The following is a 23,848-nucleotide window of genomic DNA, read 5'->3' on the forward strand; positions in this document are numbered from 1 at the left end:
TGCGCTGGGGGAGTCCTGTTGACGTGTGTCCGCTCCTGGGGGCTGTATTAGATGTGCAGAACCGGCCGATGTAGAGCCGTGAGCGTTAGTCCGAGGCGTGGAACGCACGAGGAACTCCGGGCGACGACGTCACAGGGGATGCAACGCGTTTCCTGAGCTGGCAAGACCGTGTATGACAGGACGGCTGCGCTCCTTTATCAAGCACGCAGGTGCAGGGGAACCAGTTGCAATAACAGGGATGTCTGGGGAAAAAGCGCCAGATTCTGACTCCATGCTGACCCACTCTTGCCTGTCACCACTAGGGACCTAAGGCAAGTCACAAAAATTGCCCACCCTCCTAGCTGCCACAGACTGAGGGGCCCCCCCCCGCAGGACTCACCAACCCTGACCCAGATAATGTGCTGTGCTGCCACCATCCGCTCTCCCCTGTGCCAGCCACAAGGTGTTCTGTGTCAGTTTCGCATTGTTCCACACTGAACCAGTGCCCAGTGCTAGAGTAAAACAAAAAACGGAGGCTACTAGAAAAAACGCCTGAGAGTGTGCGGGGAAACAGGCCGTTGGACTTAAGGAAAATGGCCGCGGTTAAGAAACTGACCACGGCTACAAGAAAATGGCCGTGTTTAGCATGGCGCCCAGTCCCCACATGGCAACACACAGATACACAAAACAACGGCCTAAAAACAGGGAGAAACTGAGCGGACCACCAACCGCCCAGCGCAGCCCCCAGCCAGGAACCAGAGGACCCCCTGCCAGGTACGTGCACTGCATCCCTTATGCCCAGTCACGGAGCAGCCCATTAGCATGGGGAGAAGGGAAAGGGACAGGGAGAGAAGAAAGGGAGAGGGAGAGACCCCCTAGTCGACCTCCCGGGGAATGCCCAGCTGCTCCATCCTGCCGAAACAGGTGGAACCATACTTACTCCTCCTTCAGGGACTGCTGGACGCATTCCACGGACAGACCCATCACCCGAGCAGTACAGGGTGGCTGTCAGCCACAGCACACTGTGACAGACAGCAGAAGCCCAGTCATATGTGTGCCCCAGAGCATATAGTTAGCCGGCTGATGTTGAAGTCGTAGGCGCTTTAATGTGTGTTGAAGCCAAAGCAAGTGTAAAATTAGCCCTTTCTGTTTTGGCTATGGGACAGGAAGTAAAGGGAAATCTCCCCAATGGGGCACAGGGGTTATAATCATCCCTTACTCTTTTCAAAATAAAATAAAAAAAATAAATGTTTTGACTTTAGTTACACCTTACCACTTCAATACCGGGCACTTTCATCCTCTTGCTGCCCAGGCCAATTTCAGCTTTCAGCGCTGTCACACTTTGAATGATAATTGCACGGTAATGCAGCACTGTACTTTTTTTTACACAAATAGAGCTATCTTTAGGTGGTATTTAACTGCTTGCAGACTGCCCACTGTACATTTACTGTGGCAGAACGGGCGCTCTGTGCCAGGTCACATACCTCGTACGTGATCTGACACTTAAGGGTTTGATGCATGCGCTGTCGGCGACCAGCTCCCACTGATTGTACACAGCGAGAGCCCAGCGGTGGGTACTGCAGACTCGATGTACGGTAGATAGTACAGACAAGGCAGATTGTCGTTCTGTCAGAGGGGAAGGTACTGATCCTGTGTTTCTGCTAAGCAGGAACATGGATCTTTAGCTTCCCCTAGTCAAAAGCACCTACCCCACAGTTAGCAAGCACAATTTAGGCACACAGTTAAGCCTTTGATCGCCCCTAATGTTAACCCCTTCCCTGCCAGTATCATTAGCACAATGACAGTACATATTTTTAAGCACAGATCACTGTATTAGTGTCACTGGTCCCCAAAAAGTGTCAGTTCGGTGTCAGATTTATCTGCTGCAATATCGCAGTCCCGCTATAAGTCGCCGATTGCCACCATTACTAGTAAAATATATAAATAAATGAAAACATCCCATAGTTTGTAGACGTTATAACTTTTGCGCAAACAATTCAATATACTCTCGTTTTAAATTTTTTTACAAAAAATATGTAGCAGAATACATATCGGCTAAAATCGAAGAAATTCGTTTTTTTTTATTGGGTATGTTTAATAGCAGAAAGTAAAAAATATTTTAAAAAAAATAAAAATTTTCCCCCTTTTTTATCACATCCTTTTTAATTTTTTGCAGAAATCAGCTTTCCCTATTGGTCCTTTCCCATTACTTTTAACTTTTTTCCTTAAAATTAGGCTCTCCAGAGCTGTGTGATCGTTATGTCTTTAGAGTATAAGCAATCTGCACTCTCATCAAGTGAACTGGATTGCATTTCATCATCCTGAACGAGACTTGCACTATACATACACTGACGCCTTGTATTCCATTTGTTAATGTAATGTTCTCAGTGCTTGAAAGGTGTACTGTTTTTGCACCTACAACTGTATAGAAGCATACATAATTGCTGTAGCTCTGATTTTGTGATCTTGTTGTAATACAATGATAAAAAAATAAAAATAAATGAAGTCTACTTAGAAGTGTCAATTTTTACAGTATAGTGTGCGTCTTGTTTTTCAGCTATACATCTGAAAAAGATCTTAATGTAAATAATCTTAAAGCATATTAATGCATTAACCTTGCATAATGTATAACTACGATAACATTATTTCTAAGTACAGTTCTAATGAGCGGTCACTGATTCAAAACAGGTGTGCGGTCACCGAATTAAAGCCCTTGTTCACACTGAAGGCAGGTTTGAAATCGCGCGAGTTCAGCTGAACTTGCATAATTTAAACCCACATTTCAGTGCGACTTCGGGGGGCGATTTGAAAGACATTTGTGCGGGTTTCATGCACAGACATCTACTGAAAAATCACCCCTGAAGTTGCCAAAGTAGTGCAGGAACTGCTCCTGGGAATTGGTGCAGCGCCGCAAAGTCGGCGTCGCACCGATTTGGACAGTGCCATCGCCAGCAATAGGCTGTCATTTCATTTGACATGTCAATTCCCCCAGATGTGAATAGGGGCATAAAAGTGATTGTAAACGAACATCTTTTAAAACAGCCATTTAGTTTAAAATAAACAAAAAAGCAAAACATTTGTGTATAGATAAAAAAAAAAAAAAAGGGAGCATTTTAAATACCCTTTCCCCCCCTTTTTATAAATGCTCATATTCCATCTGTTCTCAGCTGCTGTTTTTAATAGGAAAGCACATGGACTGGCAGGAACACCTGAGATTTCACACTAAGGAAGCAATACAAAAGGGAACAGGAGACGTTTTCATACAAGAACATGGTACAGCAGGCACAATATCATTTGTAAACTGGAATGATATTGTCTTTTAGACCCCCGATCCCTCCTTTACACTTCAGTGTATTCAGATCACTGAAAACGGCAATTCTGAATACTGTATATTTTTTTTAAACCGGCAGCCGAGTAAACGGGAAGGGACGTCATGACGTCGCTTCTGTGTTTACTATTAGGATACTGGAATGAAGCCGCTTACGGCTTCATTCCAGTCCCTCCCTAGCCGCTGGAAGCGGCAGATGTGAGATCGGTGCTCCCGATTGAACGGGAGCCCCGGTAAGAGCGGCGGGAGGGGGGGGGGGGGAACATCCCCTCTCACTCCTCCAGCATAATAGCCTCATTAGCCACATTGGTTGTTATGGCTGGATAGCCGATCACCCGCTGTGAAAAACGGTACCGGGGTGATGCCTGCAGGTTATGGGCATCATCCCAGTATAACCCTCGGAAGCCGAGTACGCACATCTGCGTAGGCTTGACGGGAAGGGGTTAAAAATCCTAATTTTCTTGTTCATACATGACGGGAAACAGAGACTTTGATAATTACCTAGTATGATGTCCCATATCAATGCCCAAATTGAGGGGAGACACAGATCAGAAACATAGACCGCCAACGGACCAGAGGAACTATACTGCTGGCTGAAGAACACTGCGCCCGAAAAAGACTTCCTCATGCCCTCTTACATCCACCTGATAGAATCTAGTGAATGTATGGACTGAAGACCAAGTTGCAGCCTTGCAGACCTGAGCCATGGAGGCCTGGTGATGCACTGCCCATAAAACACTAACTGCTCTAGTTGAGTGCGCTTTAACCTGAAAAGGAGGAATCTTCTTCTTTACACCATAAGCCTGAACAATAACCTGTTGAATCCATCTAGAAATAGTGGATTTCAATGCTGCCTGGCCCTTTTTTGAGCCTTCTGGCAGAATAAGAGCGGTTGCCTGCAGATACATACTGACTGCTCTTACAACATCTGTAGAGTGCAACAACTTCTCCTCCACAGACGGCGGATCTGGAAAAAAAAAAAGGGGGGGGGGGAGGGGGTAGGACCACATCTTGATTCAGATGGAATCCTGAAACCATTTTAGGCAGAGTGAGGATGCAACACCACCCTGTCTTTGTGAATAATCAAATACGGCTCTTTACAAGAAAGTGCTGCTAACTCCGATACCCTTCTAGCCGAGGATATGGCTACCAGAAAAAAAAAAAACTATTTTTGTCAAAAAGATCTAAAGAAGCATGTAAAACAGACAAAACCAAATTCAAATTCCATGGGCACACAGGAGGCTTAACCAGCGGATTCAAGCGTAAAGCCACCTGAATAAAAGCCTGGACGAGGGAATGAGAGGCAAGAGATCTTTGAAAAAATACTGACAAGGCCGAGAGGCCACAACCCTTCAGAATGTGGGTCTCAACTGCCAAACCGTCAAATTCAGACTTCATAAGGCAGGATGGAATACTGGACCCTGTGAGAGTAGATCTGGGCGCAGCGGAAAAATGTCTATCTTCTGCCATCTTTATAATCTCTGTATACCAAGGTCGCCTAGGCCAAGCCGGAGCCACCAGAATTACCGGCTATCCTTCCCTCTTGACTCTTCGCAAGAATCATGGGAGAAGCAGAACTGGAGAAAAAGCTCGATGGCCAGGCTGGGGAGACTATAAGGATCTATATTATCCAGCCTGTCACCCAGCCGGCTGTTGATAGAAGATCACAGGATCTTAAAATCTTGCTCAAAAGGCAAAATAACAGAAATAATTCCCAGGACCGATAGTCCCACAGGGAGCCTAGGTCCTTCTCCTTCACTAGGCAGAAAAAAAAACTGAGCTGCAGGAAGCAGGCTGAGGGGTTATTGCCAGAGGGACTGCCCCCTGAGCAGAACTGTACAGTTCAGTTGTTTTTCACATGTATTACATGTTCTGCCTAGTCCTCTCCTGAAGGTGGCGTAGTAACCCTACGGTCGAGATTAATGGAGCTGTGTCCGTCAACGAATGAAAGAAAGAAAAAAAAAAAAAAAATAAGGTTTTACCTATAGTTCTACTTTAAGCCCAAAAGCAAGCATTTTTTTATATTACAGCTTACAAATTTTTCAATTCGATAGCTATATTAGTCTCCTTTTTTAGGCTTGCTTTCTTCTATTTTCATCTGGTAATCCAGCGAGCAAATATATTGTTTTTCACAGCACAAACACTCCAGCAGAATGTATCAGTTTACATGGATGAGACAAACCACTCAACTCTGGCAGGGGTGATTAAAATGATCAGTTTTATTCATCTATTCATGCAAAATCTTTATCCCAAAAAGGAAAAAAAATCTGTTTGCTGTAACTGATTATAAAAGTGTGAGCTGCATTTGGCTTCAATTTGTTAGTAGTTCTAAATCAGCTAATCCATTCAAAACTCCCCTCCCCACAGACTGACAATGCTGCTGTCTGATGTGCCTCCTGTGTTTATTTCTCCAGAGTTGTCTCTCACTAATTCTGGAGTGTGTTACTAGCTAGGTTAAAACAGAGGGAAAAAAGCCAAAAGAAAAGAAAACCGGATGCAGCCACCAGATCTAATGATTGGTAACCTGCCATAAATGAAATTTTTTGGTTTTGGGTTTAACTACTTGCCAACCGGCCCATAGCCGAATGATGGCTACAGGGCGGTTGCATAACTCTGGGAGGGCGTACAGTGACGTCCTCCCAGAATCCCGCTCTTGCGAGCCCCCTGGGGTGCGCACCTGAGAGCATCTGTGACCATCACAGATCACGGTAAATGGCCGCTGATAGCGGCCGTTTACCGCGCGATCGCTTTGTCAAATGACAGAGCGATCACTTGTAAACAAACCGGCGTCATGTCATGATGCCGGTTCCTCTCTCCCCCCTCTGAGTACCGATTGTATGGCAGCAGCGCTGCGGGCTGGATCTGTAGTGCCCACAGCGCTGCTCAGTGACAATTGCAGTCACATCCAGCCATCCATACCTCTATACTCAGCCATACCCTGCCATACCCAGCAATACCCAGCTGTACTCGGCCTCTGGATGTGGCCAGGCTGTGGAAGTCTCACACATGAGGTATCGCCGTACGCGGGAGGAATAGGAGAATCTATTTTGAGGTGTCATTTTTGGTATATACATGATATGTGTTAAAAATATTGTACAAATGGACAACTTTGTGTTAAAAAAAAAAAATAACCACTTCCCGCCTGCCGTCATTTGACGTCCTTGACTTTGTGCAGGGACATCTCAATGATGCCTGCAGCTACAGGCATCATTCATATATCAGCTTTTTCCGCTGGCGATTCCCTACACCATAAGAATGATCATAGTGGCAGTTGTATTCTCTAGGGTCTTTGCTAAATTATATAATGTATATATATTTTGGGGTTCTACTTAATTTTCTATAAAATAAATCATGATTTTTACATGTAGGAGAGAAATGTCAGAATTGGCCTGGGTGTCCAGAACGCCTGACGGGGCTCCCTACATGTTGGGCATCTGTATGTGGCCATGGTGTGTAAAAGTCACACATGTGGTATCACCATACTCGGGAATAATAGCAGAATGTGTTTTGGAGTGTAATTTGTGGTATGTATATGCTGTGTGTGAGAAATAACCTGCTAAAAAAAAAAAAAAAACCTCACCATGTATCTTTCTATATATCTTGCCATGTCTTCTTTCAAAAAAAGGGGTCATTGGGGGGGGGGGGGGTATTTGTACTTTTCTGGCATGTTAGGGTCTCAAGAAATTAGATAGGCCGTCAGTACTTCAGGTAATTTTCAGATATTGGCACCATAGCTTGTGGACTCTAACTTTCACATAGACTAAATAATATACACTAATATGTACTTATATTTACCAGGAGATAGGTAGCAGTATAAATTTTGGCCAAAATTTATGAAGAAAAATTACTAGATTTGCTAAATTTTATAACAGAAACAAAAATAAAAATTCTTTTTTTTAACAGAATTTTCAGTCTTTTCTTTTATAGCACAAAAAATAAAAACCAAACGGCGATTAAATACCACCAAAAGAAAGCTCTTTGTGTGAAAAAAAAAAGGATAACAAATTTCATATGGGTACAGTGTTGTATGACTGATTAATTGTCATTCAAAATGTGAGAGAACCAAAAGCTGAATGAAAATTGGTCTGGTTAGGAAGGGGGTTTAAGTGCCCAGTGGTCAAGTGGTTAATGCCACTTTTAAAAATCAGTAACAAAACAGGTACGTGTTTGTAATTTGTGTAAAGTTCAGTTACCCCAGACCTTTCAACAGAATAAGAGTATTCATCACACTTTATAGCTACCTTGGCTGCAGGGACAAGCTTATGACAAGCTCCACAACGATAAAGGTTGTCTCCGTAAAATATTTCTTCCTCCACAAACATGTTGTATAAAGACTCCTCCAAGCTGCACATTTCTTTCACAGCCACTGTGAGGTCCAGGAAATCTTCCTACGTGAAATATATTGAATTCAGAATTACAAAAGGAGTTATCAGAAGGCAGATAAGCGGTGAGACATAATTTATTATTTCTTCATTTTGTATGCCACATATCTCACTATTTATGTCTGTTTAAATCTGTTGTCAGCTTGGATCAACAAATAAATTACCCATTTTTTTTTTTTTTTTAAAGGGTAATTTATATTAACATTCTTTTAGTTACAAAAGAAAAAAAAAAAAACAAACACATCTACACAGACTGCTCATAGTATAAAAAGGCAAAAAATCTTCACAACCAATATTGTAACCCGAGCAGATAATGCGGCACATCCAGTGAAGAAAAAAAACAAACAAAAACAGATTAAGAATGCAGACTGATGACAAGCAGCCATATAAAAAAATAAAATCACATGTGTGGTGGCAATCAGCATTTAAGAAAACTGCGAAAGGTATGGACTCCAATAGGTTTAGAGCAAAAGGACATTTATAGCACGTAACATGAGATATAAACATGGAGTATATAACTCCTCTGAAGCAATGGACATTGTTGATAACCACCCTGATCATATTTTGTCAAATTTCTTCAGACTCCAGAGGAATATGTAAATTTATACTGGAGTAAGACCTTGTTTATAAGATCTATCCAAACTTAGATAATGGGAGAATCTACCCCTTTCCATTTCAGAGACAAAGCTTTTTTAGAATAATAAAAAAAAGGAGTAATGTATAAAAAATAAAAAGTATATATAGTAAAGCACTCCTCAAAATTAAAAAAGTTAAACAAAAGTAAAAAAAAATAAAAATAAAAAAACTATACAAAAATATAACTGTATATAACAGGGGTCCAAAAACTTTTTAAACAGGGGGCCAGTTCCATGTTCCTCAGACTGTTAGATGGCTGGACTATAGTTTAATATCACGCGAGCTGGTCTAGGAGAACTTTTAACAGTGAGCTCCGTGACACAGCAGTCTCCTGCTGTGTTACAACCAACTGTCGGAAATCCAGCCCTGGGTGGGGTGGGCCGGATAAATGTCCTCGGCCGACTGCATGTGCGTTATCCAAACAAATAAATATTGCATGTTCTAGCAATAAATTGCATGTGCAATAGTAAACCACAAATATAAATAAAAAGAAGTTTAAAACATCAAAAATATCCATGTTAAGGCCATTGGGAAAAAAAAAAAAAAAAAAAAAAGAAGACCGAAAATTCAGTTTGCCCCTGCCCGCCAATGCCGCCTACCTGTGCAGGGGAAGAGAGAGGAGAGCCGCCATGCAATCCTGTCCCAGGATTGGACGGGTGATCTGTCTATCAAAGTTCCCCGGACAAGGGGGAGGGGCTGTATGTGACGGCACGTGGTGGGAAACACAGAGCTATTGAAATGAAAGGTATTCCCAGCTCTCTGATCAACCAGGCGGCGGCTCTCCTCTCTCTTCCCCTACAATTGCTGGGAGAACAGCTCCCATAAACCCTGGTTGCCAGCAGTGCTCCCCACTCCCAGGCAACCCACTCTAGCCAGCCCTCAAAATCCACTCGCAAAATGCAAGCAGGCGAGTGGAAATTTTGGAGGGCTGTACTAGGGGTATAGTAAACTCAATTAAATATTCAAGTTGGATTAACTTGTCTCTGCCTGAAAGAACTGTTGAGATTTGATTCTCTATTACATCTTCCCAGATATCCTCATCTAGTGAGGGGATATCAGTTATTTTCTTAATCCTTGAGGAGGACAAGGATAGTAAAGCGAAGTAATATATTAGAAAGTTTTCAGTGATCTTTCTAAATCAAAGATTCTCAGCCATCGCTTCGAAAACCATCCTTGGATAAAAACTGAAGATTGATAAACAATCGACAAATGTTAATAGCACTAGAGCGACTTGGTATAAACCAGTCTGGTCTGAATTGATCATTGTGGCAATGATGTTATTCATTCTATTTGCCAACACGTTAGCTAGGATATTGGCATCAACATTGACTAAAGGATAGCAACAATATCGACTCACAATATTTGGGATCTTTGTTTGGCTTTGGCATCAGCACAATCAACTATTTTCTTAGGGAAGCTGGCAAATTGCAGTATCAAAGCCATAAGAATACAGAGATAATAACCAAGGTATAGGAAATTCTTTGTATATTGATTACCATTCAATTGGATATCCATCTAGGCCAGGGGTTTTATTCAGTTTAAAAGAAGCAATGACCTAATTTTCTTCAGCTGTAATAAAGGCAGTGTCTTTTGTGGTATATGCAATTTGAGATTTATAGAAGAGAGCAGAAATCAGTGCATGCCTGGGTGATTCCCCCCCCCCCCCCCATCTGGGTCCTTAGGGCCTGGGAGCTATCATATACAAAAGGCATGGATGTGGAGGTGCATTCCACTGTGGCTAGATAGGCAAACATTTTACTATTCATGTCCTCAAACTGAAATGTTTTTGATACAGTAATTTGTTTTGGGTCTTTTCAACCAGGAGCAGGTTGAGTTGTCTAGGTTGGTCCCTCCACACCTGATAATTATCGGATGTGGGGTTTTTGATGTATTCGGCATCTAATGTTTTATCCTTCCAGAAATGGTACCATGTAGAGTCCCCCCAGGTGTTGGTCTCAAAAAAATAAAAAAATAAAATAAAAAAATAAACATAAAAACTTCATTTAGCTATGACAGACCCCAAAGTCCATCATGGAGTCTGTTGAAGCTAGTAATTGTCCTAGTCTCCGAAGTCTGTAACCCTCACAGTCAAGTTGAGAACCCTTGAGTTTGCCCTAAATCTATCAATCAATAACTGGAGAAAGAACCATATTTAGGTCACCCGCCAAAATAAAAATCGGACCCTCCGCCACAGGGAGCAGCAAGAAAGCATAAATGGAAACTGGGAAACGCCAAACCTGCCTGTCTCACTAGTAATTAAAGTGTAGTAAGGGAGATTCTAGGAGGTTTATTGTTCCATGTGAATGAGGAACAGAGGGCGTCAATTTATTTGAAATATTTCAAAGTGATATTTCAGAGTCATAGTGCACAGAGAATTTGCAAATATGTAAAGAAATCTAGGTAGAAAATGCATTAGAATGACCTAACCCATGAGATCTAGGGGCAGAGACACCCATAATTTAAGATCATCTCTAAAAGGTTCAATGAGTGGCAGAAGATTGTGTAAGAATTAGGAGGCATGTTAGCGATGGCTTTTGGATCTAAGGGAAAGAGGGATTTTTCTAGATTTCTAACCTTGAAGCCTAAAAACCTCCCAAAAGTACCCAACAGTGCTAAAGGGTGGGAGAGGGAAGAGAATGGAGTCCTCCATGTAAAATATGTGGCCCATTCACACTGCAACGCAGCTTAGAGCTGTGCTGCAGCATTCTGTGATAAAATGCAGACATGCTACATTTTATTACAGTGCAGGGCCAAATCGCACTGCAGTAGACTGCTGTGAATGACGTGTATGTTTTGTACACTTCAAATAAAGTTAGTAGAAAAGACAAAAAAACAAAAAAAATTTAGTATTTTTTCTACAGCTTTCCTATAAAATCCTTTTATTGGAGTACATCACAGGACACAGAGCCAGTTATTATATTAAGAACTACTTGGGTTATTACGCCACCTATAGGTGAATGAGCATGGGTAGACCAAACAGGAAGTCCATACATTGGATATGGTGTATTCCAATATTAAGTAGGCCTACAGAGCCATTCCACTATCCCATTTGGGTCAGACTACCTTTCTTTATTCCGGCATATATTCCTATCAGGCAGAAAATAGCTCCAGAGTGGAAAATAAGCAGAATTTGTCCAGAGGTCTTTCTCTCACGGCTACAGGATGGTTTTGAAAGAACAAATTGGGAGATATTTGAGCAACAGGATTTAGATCTGTATACAGAAACAGTTCTGGACTATATAAAAACTTGCGTGGACAATGTTACTGAGGATAAAAGCATTCAGGTCTTTTCAAATCAGAAACCCTGGATGAAGCAAATAAAGAGTCTTCTTAGAGAACAGAATAGAGCATTCAGGGTCGGAGATAAAGCAATGTATAGTATTGCAAGAGCTAATCTGAAGAGGCATAAAAGAAGAAAAATTAGCCTATAAAAAGAAAATTGAGGACCATTTTAATGGAAAAGATGCAAGGGAGGGCTAGAGGGGAATACAGTACTTGACACAACATAGAGGAACTACAAAAATGGAAGGAAATTCTAGTGCTTCACTGGTTTGAGGTTGTTTTACCAAACCAGGATATAGGGTGTCCCAGGAAACTGTACACTCACTATACAGGAATGTGAGATGAGGCAGACATTTAAGGCTATGAATATGGAGGAAATCATCAGGTCCAGACAGAATCCCAGGCAGAGTAGTTAAGGCCTGTGCTAATCAATTAGTGGAGTCTTTGTCAAGATTTGTAATCGATCACTATCATATGCTGTTGTGTGGGCATGTTTAAAATCAGCCACTATTATTCCAAAAAAGTCAACTGTGGGAAGTTTAGACGATTATAGACCAATAGCACTGACCTCACTACTAATGAAGTGCTTTGAGAGGTTGGTCTTGAAATATATCAAAACTAGATTACCGGGTAGTTTAGATCCTTATCAGTTTGCGTATTGGGAAAACAGAAGCACAGAAGATGCGATCGCTTTAAAGTTGCATGGGGCACTAAGTCATCTGGAGCATTCGGGACACTACATAAGGATGTTGGTTATAGATTACAGCTCTGCCTTTAATACCATCATTCAAGATCGGTTTGAAGAAAAAAAATGCAAAAAAAAAAAAAAATGCAAAAAATTAATTGCCGTCCTTTGTTTTGGAAGAGGGATTTTTTTGGTCCATCTCTCACAGATGGTCAAATTGGATAAGTTTGTTTCTTCAAAGCAAGAAATAAGTACTGGAGCACCGCAGGGTTGTGTGTTAAGTCCCTATCTCTATGCGCTGTACACATATGACTGCACCCCCTATTATGACACCAATAACATAGTTACGTTTGCCGATGACACTACCATAATCTGTTGTATCACTGGAGATGAGGAGGAGCAATACAGGAGAGAGGTTGATAGGATATGGGAATGGTGTACAGCGAATAGCCTGATCCTAAACACAGGGAAAACAAAAAGCAACGGATTGTAAATTTCAGAAGGAACAGGCGTGAACAAGCACCGCTTTTTATTAAAAGCGTGTGCGTGGAGTGGGTCTCTACCTTTACGTTTTTGGGAACATGCATTTCTAAAAAACTTATCGTGGACAATCAATGTTAAATCCTTTATTAACCACTTTCAGACCGGACCATTTTGCTGGTCAATGACCAGAGGTCTTTTTACAATTTGGCACTGCGCTGCTTTAACTGGTAATTGCGCGGTCATGCAATGTTGTACCCAAACAAAATTTGCGTCCTTTTTTTCCCACAAATATGAGCTTTCTTTTAAAGGTATTTGACTGACTCTGCGATTTTTATTTTTTGCGATATAAACGTAAAAAGACCGCAAATTTTGAAAAAAAATGATATTTTCTACTTTTTGTTATTAGAAAAATCCAATAAACTCAATTTTAGTCATACATTTAGGCCAAAATGTATTCAGCCACATGTCTTTGGTAAAAAAAAAGTCAATAACTGTATATTTATTGGTTTGCGCAAAAGTTGTCACATCTACAAACTAAGGTACGTTTTCTGGAATTTACGCAGCTTTTAGTTTACGACTGCCAATCTCATTTCTTGAGGTGCTAAAATGGCAGGGCAGTACAAAACCCCCCCAAATGACCCCATTTTGGAAAGTAGACCCCCTAAGGAAATTGATAAGTGGCATGTTGAGCCCATTGAATATTTTATTTTTTTGCCTCAAGCGATTGAATAATGACAAAAAAAACATTTTTTTTTTTACACAAAGTTGTCACTAAATGATATATTGCTCACACGCTATGGGCATATGTGAAATGACACCCCAAAATAAATTCTGCTGCTTCTCCTGAGTACGGGGATACCACATATGTGGGACTTTTTGTGAGCCTAGCCGTGTACGGGGCCCCGTAAACCAAGCACCGCCTTCAGGCTTTCTAAGGGCGTAAATTTTTGATTTCACTTCTCACTACCTATTACAGTTTTGAAGGCCATAAAATGCCAAGATGGCACAAAACCCCCACAAATGACCCCATTTTAGAAAGTAGACACCCCAAGCTATTTGCTGAGAGGCATGTTGAGTCCATGGAATATTTTATATTTTGCCACAAGTTGCGGGAAAATTACAAACTTTTTTTTTCTCACAAAGTTGTCACTAAATGATATATTGCTCACGCATGCCATGGGCATATGTGAAATGACACCCCAAAATAAATTCTGCTGCTTCTCCTGAGTACGGGGATACCACATATGTGGGACTTTTTGGGAGCCTAGCCGCGTACGGGGCCCCGAAAACCAAGCACCGCCTTCAGGCTTTCTAAGGGTGTTACAGTTTTGAAGGCCATAAAATGCCAAGATGGCACAACCCCCCCCCCCCCCCCAAATGACCCCATTTTGGAAAGTAGACACCCCTAAATTTAGGGGTACACTTGTGAGACTAGGTAATAAATGGCGGGTGCCCTGAAACTATAAAAAAATAACTAACCAACCAGCGTCACCTGTAACAGTTATATGGTGATCACTGGTGAAAGGGTTAACTAGGGGGCAATCAGGGGGCTTTATGCGGTAGTATATGGGGGTCCCTGGCGCTATAAAAAGCTGCGGCGAACCTAAATACCTACCTGCCTAACTAGCGTCACCTGTGACACTAATACAGCGATCAGAAAAATGATCGCTTATTAGGCTGGGTTCACACTGGAGCGATGCGGGAACGCCACGAATCCGCGGCGGGTTCCCGCATCGCATGCCTCCCGGCGGCAGTTCACACTGCCCTATGCAAACTGCTGGGAGTGTCAGTGAAATGTTAATGACACCCCCAGATCAGTTCGCATATCGCAGTGCGATCTGCAAACTCGGATCGCATGGTGTGAACACCCATGCGATCCGATTCTGCTGCGGACCAAAAAAAAGGGTCCCGTGCGAGTTTGCGGCGGGTGCGACGCAAATTCAGCCATACTATCTGTATGGCTGAACTCGAATCGCACAGAGATCGGATGTGATTTGCACTGCAGTGCGGTGCGAATCACATCCGTTCTCATAAACCGCTGCAATGTGAACCCAGCCTTAGAGACACTGGCGACGGGGGGTGATCACGGGGTTAAACCTTTATTGAGGGGGTTAGGGGGGTACCTTAGAACTAAAGGGGGCTAACCCTAACTGCCCTAACAGTTATTACAGTCACAAATGACACCCGCCGGGTGATCACGGGGTTAAACCTTTATTGGGGGGGTTAGGGGGGTACCTTAGAACTAAAGGGGGCTAACCCTAACTGCCCTAACAGTTATTACAGTCACAGATGACACCAATGCACAAAGAAAAAAAAAAATGCAATTGGTGTCACTGTGACTGGGGGGGGCAGGGGTAATTGGGGGGGTGTGAGTGTGCCTGGCATGTTCTACTGTGTAGTGTCGTGTTGGTGCAACTCACCGATCCTCTCTCCTCGGTGCCGGAACGAAAAATACCGGACACGGAGGAGAGATTACATCACTTCCTCTGCCTGTGTTTACATTACAGGAGAGGAAGTGATGTCACGGAGCATTTCCATTCGTCGGGAGCGATCGCGAGGGGGTGGCCATGAATGAATGGCTGCCCCCTCATCCCGGATCGCTCCCGAACGAATACCGACCGCCGCAGGCACCGGGGGGGGCCCGATCAGGGCCCCCCACCCGCGGGAAGGCAGGGACGTACAGGTACGCCCATATGCCTGCCCGTGCCATTCTGTCGACGTATATCGTCGTGCGGCGGTCGGCAAGTGGTTAAGAAATCTCAACAGCGTTTATTTTTTGCGACTCCTTAGGAAGAATGGCTTGGGAAGAAAGGTACTAGAGACCTTCTATCGCTCTTCCATTGAGAGTACATACGTAGTGTATTCTAATTTGGTATCCTAGTTGTACGCAGGTAGATAAAAATGCTCTAAAGCGAGTGGTTCAAATAGCGCAGAAAATTGTAGGGTGTGAACTTGTTTCTCTAGAAGAAATATATACGAGACTCGTTGCCTTTGTAGAGCAGGAAAAATAGCGAGAGACCAGACTCATCCTGGTTGTCAATTTCTTTGAATTATTGCCATCAGGGAGATGTTTTAGGGGGATTAAAACAAGGGCAAATAGATTTAGAGAGATTCTTTCCCAGGGCTATTAAGGCTATCAACGCAGGAATGAAATGAAAGAGGTCAATCTTATTTGAATGAATAACTTGTATAGTGCTACATATGCAAACTAAATCCCCACAGGGCGCTTTAGCTGCCAGTGTCAGTCTGGGTTTTCAGAAGAGATGGGTCTTGAGTTTCTTCCTGAAGGCCAGATAGTTTTCCTCCGAGCATTCCATAGCCGTGGTCCTTGTACGGCGGACCATCATTTGCCTTTTAATTTTTGATGCGTCTTGGGGATGTGGAGGAGGTTCTGGTTAGTTAACCGGAGAGTGCGACCTGGGGTGTAGTGCTTTATTTTGTCGCAGAGGTATTGCGGGGCTTTTCCTTGTGCACATTTGTGAGTGAGGCAAAGGGTCTTGAATGTACCTCGATCCTTCACGAATAGCCAATGGAGGTTCCTCAGGGATGGGGCGATTGATTCCCAGGGTTTTTTTTCCAGTTACCACTTTGTAGACGTGAAAGTTGGTATTTCGGAAGTCCTAGATAGAAGGAATTTGCGTAGTCGAGTCAGGAATTGATGATTGTTCCAACTACTGCTGCTGTATCTCCTTCCGGGATGAAGGGGATGAGTCTACGCAGTAGGCAAAGAAGGTAGTGGGATCCGGTAACTACGGATCCTATTTGTGCATCCAACGTCATGTTTGAGTCAAAGATGACTCAGAGGCTTTTGGCTTTAGTGCTGGGGGTGATGGGTTGTCTGAGAATGGTGAGTGGTGTGGACATCGGGCCAAGGTTTTTGTTTGCATGAAGGAAGAGGAGTTCTGTGTTGGATCCGTTGAGTTTAAGGGTCTCTCCGTCATCCAATCGTCGATCAATGAGAGACAGTTTTTCAGTGCCTGGTATTGGTCTTTTTTGTTGGTGATGCATAGGTAGAGTTGGATGTCATCCGCGTTTTTAGTTTTAGTTTTTAATATGAGGATACGATTTACACTGGGACGCTTTTATATATTTTTTGGTATAATTACATTTTGTGTGGTATTTGTATGGTTGATAATTGTGATGAATAATGTGTGGATTAGAAATGTAAATTTCATTGTGAATTTTTTTTTATACAATGACAATAAATCTTATCTTATGCCCTCCCAAATATATTCCCAAAAGAGGGGAGGGACCTCTGTGTCCTATGATATACTCCAAGAAAAGGATTTTACAGGCAAGCTGGAGAAAAAAAAAATCCTATTTTCTTTATTGTACATCACAGGACACAGAGCCGGTTATTATATTCAACTTATAACAACTTAGGACATCCCAAAGCAATATCCTTGAGGGGTGGGAGACACCATCATAGAAACTGTAACCAGAGAAGGACCTTCTCTGCTATTTGGAATACGATGAGGCCAAAGGCAGTATCGTCTAAGTTATTGACATCCACCTGGTAAAAATCCTGAAGCTGTATAAACCAAAGACCCAATTGTGGTCTTGCACACCTGGTCCACTGACACCCAATGACGGATGGCCCAAGATACTCCCACACACCTGGTAGAGAATCTCTCCCCAGAAAAAAAAGAAAAAAAAAAAAAAGGGGGGGGGGGGGTTGCCATTTAAACCATAGGCATCGATTAACTGGATAAACTGGATCTGCCAGTTTATCCAGTTAAATATTCGACCTGAATGCTGCCTGCCCTTCCTGGGCCTTCTGGCAGCACAAACCAGGATTCCTGACCTGTGTTGACAACTAAAGTAGATCCTGAGCACCTGAACAACCTCTAGAGTATGTAGCGATCTTTCTCCTGCCGACTGTGGATTAGGAGAAAAATAAAAGGCAAGACACTGCCCTGATTCAAGTGAAAACTAGAAACCACTTAAGGAAATAAAAGTTGATGAGGACACATCACCTTATGATGCAAGACCAAGAACGGCTTCTTGACTGAAAGAGCCGCCAACTCTGACATTGCACAGTGAAGTGATAACAACCAAAGAAGCCACCTTCTGAGATAAAAGGACAAACAAAATCCCCTGATTGGTTCAAAAAGTGGCCCCTGCAAGGATAATCAAGATCAAGTTCCAAGGACATAAGAAGGGCCTGACAGGTAGGACTGTCTAAGTTACATTCTTTATGAGGTATGTACAAGGAGTGAGAAATAATGGCCTCTGGAAAAGAATGGTCAGGGACGAACTCTGACCCTTAATGGTATTTAAGGCCAATCTCCTTTCCCCTACCAATTGGAGAAAGAAAAAAAATCTCCCACTCACATATTTCTGCGGGTGCCACGTCCTGGCTTCACCCCAGTCAAAAAAATTGGCCCCAATTCTTGCTTTTGGGGCAGTGTATAGGCCGGGGTGTCACCCAGGTAAGGAACCTAGGGCTGGTTCATTGGTGTCTTTAGCCTGCAAGGAAGTGTGTAGGTATTGAATCCAGTGGACCAGCATCATCATTGGGCAACTAGCACTTTAAAGTAGATGTAAAGCCTAATGGCCCAATTAAAGAAACTGAACAGTATCAAAGTCAAGTGGGAAACTTCTCTTTGGGACAGGAAATGATATGCCAGGGAGTCTTGGCATAAAGTTTCCTGTCCCAAAGAGGATTTAGAGTCTTTGTTTAGGCTGAAGAAAGACTCCAGAAAGGGGGGTTTCCCACTTGACTTTGGTACTGTTCAGTTTCTTTAATTAGGCTTTACATCTACTTTAAAGTGCTAATGCAAGGAACATGAATGCAGAAAATGATGCTTGCTAATTTATTGGCACTATGTCAGCATTGTTACCCTATGCACAGAGTTGACTTTGGGGTAGTGTTTCTGGCAAAATCATCAGGGATCAACAGGTTGTCATTTCTGTATCCAGTGCTGACTGGGCAGGAAACATGACCAGTCTCATAGGAGGAGGGGCACACCTTTCATTCATCCACCAATTATGGAATGATTTGCACTTTGGGAACCTAGTTCTGGTGCTATTAATGTAGCACAGGGGTGGAAAAGGTGGGTATAGTTGGTACTTTAACAATTGCCATGCACGGGCGGCGCTGCTGATATTAACCCTCATAGCACCAGAGGATCATTGTTGCGAGGGTATCTGGGGCCAGAGGACTCGGGATTGCTAAAGTAAACAGCAGACACCAGTAGACATGACATACGTAACTACTGGTAAGCATTCTGTTCACATTTTTTTCACCAAACTTTAGCTTTAATAATTTGTTAGTGTGTATAAATTCCTGCTTTATACTTACAGCAGTCAGCCAGATACCCAATAAACAGACCTGTTATCTAGCTTTTAAAGCCTTGGCTACTAGGATGTATTACATTATATAAACTTTAAAAAAAAATCATCTGCTTGTACACATTTAGTGGCTAATTACTTTTTTTTTATACACAATAAAAAGTCATTTGGTAACTCTTACCTGTCTCTCGCTAACATAACCGCACTCCCGGCAATTAATACGGTTTACTACAGTGCCATGGTATAAATTCTTGATGAGGTTGTGACCAGAGGTGCCTTCCAAAGAGCTTTCCAAGGCACTAAACAATATCCGATTCAACTCTTGGACATCCTGTTGGCCAGTCTCCTGCAAGGGTTATAGGTACAAATGAAAAATAATTAATAGAATAAAACCTAAAGTGATTGTACAGGTTCAATTTCTATTTTCCTAAAATAATAAACATGTTATAGTTAGATGCTCTGTGCAATGGTTTTGCACAGAGCAGCGCCCCAGCCTCTTCTTTTGGGTTCCCCCGCCGATGCTTCTAGCTGCTCCTCTTCTCTGAGTGTTCTATGGGGCTTGCTATGGGGGCACTTGTTTGGGCTCAGCCCCGTCCATGATCTCTGCTCACAGAATTTGATTGCTGGGTGTCTGGTGAGAAGAGGAGAGAAGAGCAGCGCTGCTGCAGACAGGCGCAAATTCAGGCTCAGGCAGGTAAGTGTTGGGGGGGTGGGGGTTGTAGGAAACTGACATGGAAAGAAACCTTTACCTTTGTAACCACTTTAATGATAATTAGGAAGGTTTTGAACAATATTAGCGTGAGGTTGTTGGTACAAGCAATTCCTAGCACATCTCTCAATTTATAAATTAGGTCAAGGCAAATAAAAATAAAACAATAAAAATCATGTATAGTACATTTTCTGTGCAATAAATAAACCTTTTCCAATATCACATTAAAAACCCTACAAGTACAGAAAAATTTTGATTTTTTGTACCTGTACCTCACCTGTAAAAATCTATGTCTTGGAGGACTGGGACTGTCTTCGCATGTTGTGCAATTGTCAAAAACTTTTTAGATATTGGAATATTGCACAGAAGAAGCATGTCAGTAACCATCCCCAGAAAATCAAGAATGTGTCTTGATGACTAATTGAGGAAGACTGGTCAATAGCTATTACTATAGACTTTTTTTTTTCTTCTTATCAATGATCTCAAGGCACTTGGGACCATAGTCACCAAGAAAATAATTGGCAACACACTACACCATGAAGGAGTGAAATCCTGCAGCGCCCGCAGGTTCCCCCTGCTCAAGAAAGCACATGCTCAGGACCATTTGAAGTTTGCTAATTAACATCTGAATGATTCAGAGGAGAACTGGGTGAAAGTGTTATGGTCAGATGAGACAAAAATCAAGCTCTTTGGCATCAACTCAACCTGCCATGTTTGGAGGAGGAGAAGGAATGCTGCCTATGACCCCAAGAACACCATCCCCACCATCAAACATGGAGATGGAAACATTGCGCCTTGGGGGTGTTTTTCTGCTAAGGGGACAGGACAACTTCACCGCATCAAAAGGGATGACGAACGGGCCACGTACTGTCAAATCTTGGGCGAGAACCTCCTTCCCTCAGCCAAGGCATTGAAAATGGGTCGTGGATGGGTATTCCAGCATGATAATGACCCAAAATACACGGCCAAGGAAAAAAATAAATAAATAAATAAATAAAATAAATAAATAAATAAAAAATCAGTGGCTAATAAATAAGCACATTAACCTTCTGGAGTGGCCTAGCCAGTCTCAGACCTTAATCCCATAGAAAATATGTTGGGGGAGCTGAAGGTTCGTGCCTCAAAACCTTAATGAGGATCTGCAAAGAGGAGTGAGACAAAATCCTTCCTGAGATGTGTGAGATTGCCAACAAGGGTTTTGCCACCAAGTGCTAAGTCATGTTTTACAAAGGGGTCAAATACTTATTTCACTCATTAAAATGCAAATCAGTTTAGAACTTTTTTTAATGCTTTTTCTGGATTTCAATGTTAAAATAAACCTATCATTAAAATTATAGATTGATCATTTCTTTGTCAGTGGGAAAATGTAAAAAAAAAAAAAAAAAAAAAAAAAAAATCAGCAGAGGATCAAATACTTTTTTCTCTCAATGTATGTATGTATGTATGTATGTATGTATGTATGTATGTATGTATGTATGTATGTATGTATGTACATATATTAGGGATGCACCGAAATTTCGGCCGCCGAAACATATCGGCCGAAAATGCCCTTTTCGGCAATTTGCCGAAAGAGAAAAACGGCCGATAATGGAGCCGAAAATGGGGCGTGGCCTGGACGGGGCTCTGCCCCCCGCCCCTGGTGACGCCCATCATGGGGGATGTATAGCGCAGGAGAGCTGCCTCCGCCGCCTGTTTGATCACAGCGCCGGGAACATCACAGCTTTCATTTCAATAGCTGTGTGTTCCCGGCCGCGCGCCGTCACATACAGCCCCTCCCCCTTGTCCGGGCACTTAGATAGACAGATCATCCGCAGGACTGGACGGATGATCTGTCTTTCAAAGTGCCCGGACAAGGGGGATGGGCTATGTGTGAAACGCGCGGCCGGGAACACACAGCTATTGAAATGAAAGCTGTGATGTTCCCGGCGCTGTGATCAAACAGGCGGCGGAGGCGGCTCTCTTCCCTGCACAGGCTGGCTGCAAAATGGCACACAGGCACACTGGCTGCAAAATGGCACACAGGCACACTGGCTGCAAAATGAGACTGCTGCAATGGGGCACACTGGCTGCAATGGGGCACAGGCACACTGGCTGCAATGGGGGACACCTCTTGTACCGTGTCCCCAGTCTCTGACCATCTCCTGTACCGTGTCCCCAGTCTCTGACCATCTCCTGTACCGTGTCCCCAGTCTCTGACCACCTCCTGTACCGTGTCCCCAGTCTCTGACCACCTCCTGTACCGTGTCCCCAGTCTCTGACCACCTCCTGTACCGTGTCCCCAGTCTCTGACCACCTCCTGTACCGTGTCCCCAGTCTCTGACCACCTCCTGTACCGTGTCCCCAGTCTCTGACCACCTCCTGTACCGTGTCCCCAGTCTCTGACCACCTCCTGTACCGTGTCCCCAGTCTCTGACCACCTCCTGTACCGTGTCCCCAGTCTCTGACCACCTCCTGTATAAAAATATTTTTTAAAAACAGTCATTTTCGATATCGGTTTTCGGCCAAGTGTATTTTTCATTTTCGGCACCAAAAACCAATTCGGTGCATTATATATATATATATATATATATATATATATATATATATATATATATATATATATATATATATATAAGGGGTTGACAAATTTGCTTGGAATCTAGGAGCCAGCTAAAAAAGTTAGGAGCCAGGTCCGTGACGGCGATCTGGACCTGTCCCTGGCCTGACATGGAGACGAGTGAGGGGAAGATAGCCCCCAGCCCCCCACATATGAGATCACCTCTCATTGGACACACCGCTCGAGTGCTAAATGGCCGCTGTGATTGGTCATTTAGCATGATCTGTGATTGGCTGTATCCAAGGGACACGGCCAACACAGAACTTCCCCGATGCTCGCCCATGGCAGCGTGCAGAGGGGAAGTAAACAGGAGGATGTCTAGGGACGCCCTCCCGGCAATTGGTGTCCGCGCTGTAGACATCTTTCGTCTATAGCGTGGGCACGAAGTGGTTAACAAAAGAATGTGACTATTATTTCCGACATATTCCCGCTCATTTACTGCCATTTCCCTGCTAAGGGTTCGATCAGGTCCGCCTGAAAAAAATATATATATATAAATAAATTTAATAATATATATATATATATATATATATATATATATATATATATATATATATATATATATATATATATATATATATATATATATATATATATATATATATATATATATATATTATAATGAGAAGCCATTTACCAGCCACCACACTCACCGTTGGGCAAAAAAAAGGCAGGGGAGCTTCACTCCATTAGGAATTAGCATTATTGGAATAGGGTGTAATTTCTACATCCACCACAAGATGGCGCCAGACTACCGAAAGATTTTAGAAGGCCGCAAAGCCGCGGCCTCAATTACTGGCCGGCGCGGCCCGATGGAATTGCGCGGCGGAGTTCGGGGTCCAAATGGAAACAGGATACCCCAGCAGCGTTGCCCCAGTCGCCAGGACACGAAATCTAGGCGCAAATGCGACCTGGCGACCGGGTTTGTCGAGCCCTGTATGTATATATATATATATATATATATATATATATATATATATATATATATATATATATATATATATATATATATATATATATATATATATATATATACATATACACATACATATATACACACACACACACACACACACACACCACTTTTTTTCCTCTGGTAATGGGAGACCGGGTAAGAGGTGAATATATGCACGGGTATATAATGGGTTGGGGGGATATGGTAGAAGGAAAGGCAATTTCTAGGAAGAGTAGGGTTAATGGACTGAATTCTAGCTAACTAAACTAAGTACTGCGAGTTACGGATTGGGGGCATTTTTTTCTGACGGTATATATTAACCCGAAAGAGATTTACAGACCTCACTGTTATCCCAGCCAAAGCTGCTTGTGAGGTCAGTGGTTGATGCGGCCTGTTGATCCACGAGGAGAAGCTGAGCAAACAGTCGTTGTAACTGTAATGGAATGATCCGAACCTGGAAGAAGAGTGCATAGTGAGCAAGACAGGTGATGTATTAAACCCACCTCCAATTATATATTT

General features: G+C 42.8%; 1 protein-coding gene across 1 annotated transcript in view; it reads right to left on the reverse strand.

Moving 5' to 3' along the window:
• USP40 (ubiquitin specific peptidase 40) overlaps positions 1 to 23,848 on the reverse strand; it is a 148,661-nt gene that overhangs the window by 113,099 nt on the left and 11,714 nt on the right. Inside the window, exons 4-6 of the mRNA XM_077448206.1 lie at positions 23,670 to 23,783; positions 19,251 to 19,415; positions 7,549 to 7,695 (exon numbers count right to left, since the gene is read on the reverse strand). Of these exons, the coding sequence (XP_077304332.1) occupies positions 7,549 to 7,695; positions 19,251 to 19,415; positions 23,670 to 23,783 (426 nt within the window). The remainder of the gene's footprint in view (positions 1 to 7,548; positions 7,696 to 19,250; positions 19,416 to 23,669; positions 23,784 to 23,848) is intronic.

The sequence above is a fragment of the Lithobates pipiens genome, unplaced genomic scaffold (genome assembly GCF_037356315.1).
Source record: "Lithobates pipiens isolate NorthernLeopardFrog02 unplaced genomic scaffold, aLitPip1_a1.2 Scaffold_22, whole genome shotgun sequence".
NCBI lineage: Eukaryota > Metazoa > Chordata > Amphibia > Anura > Ranidae > Lithobates > Lithobates pipiens.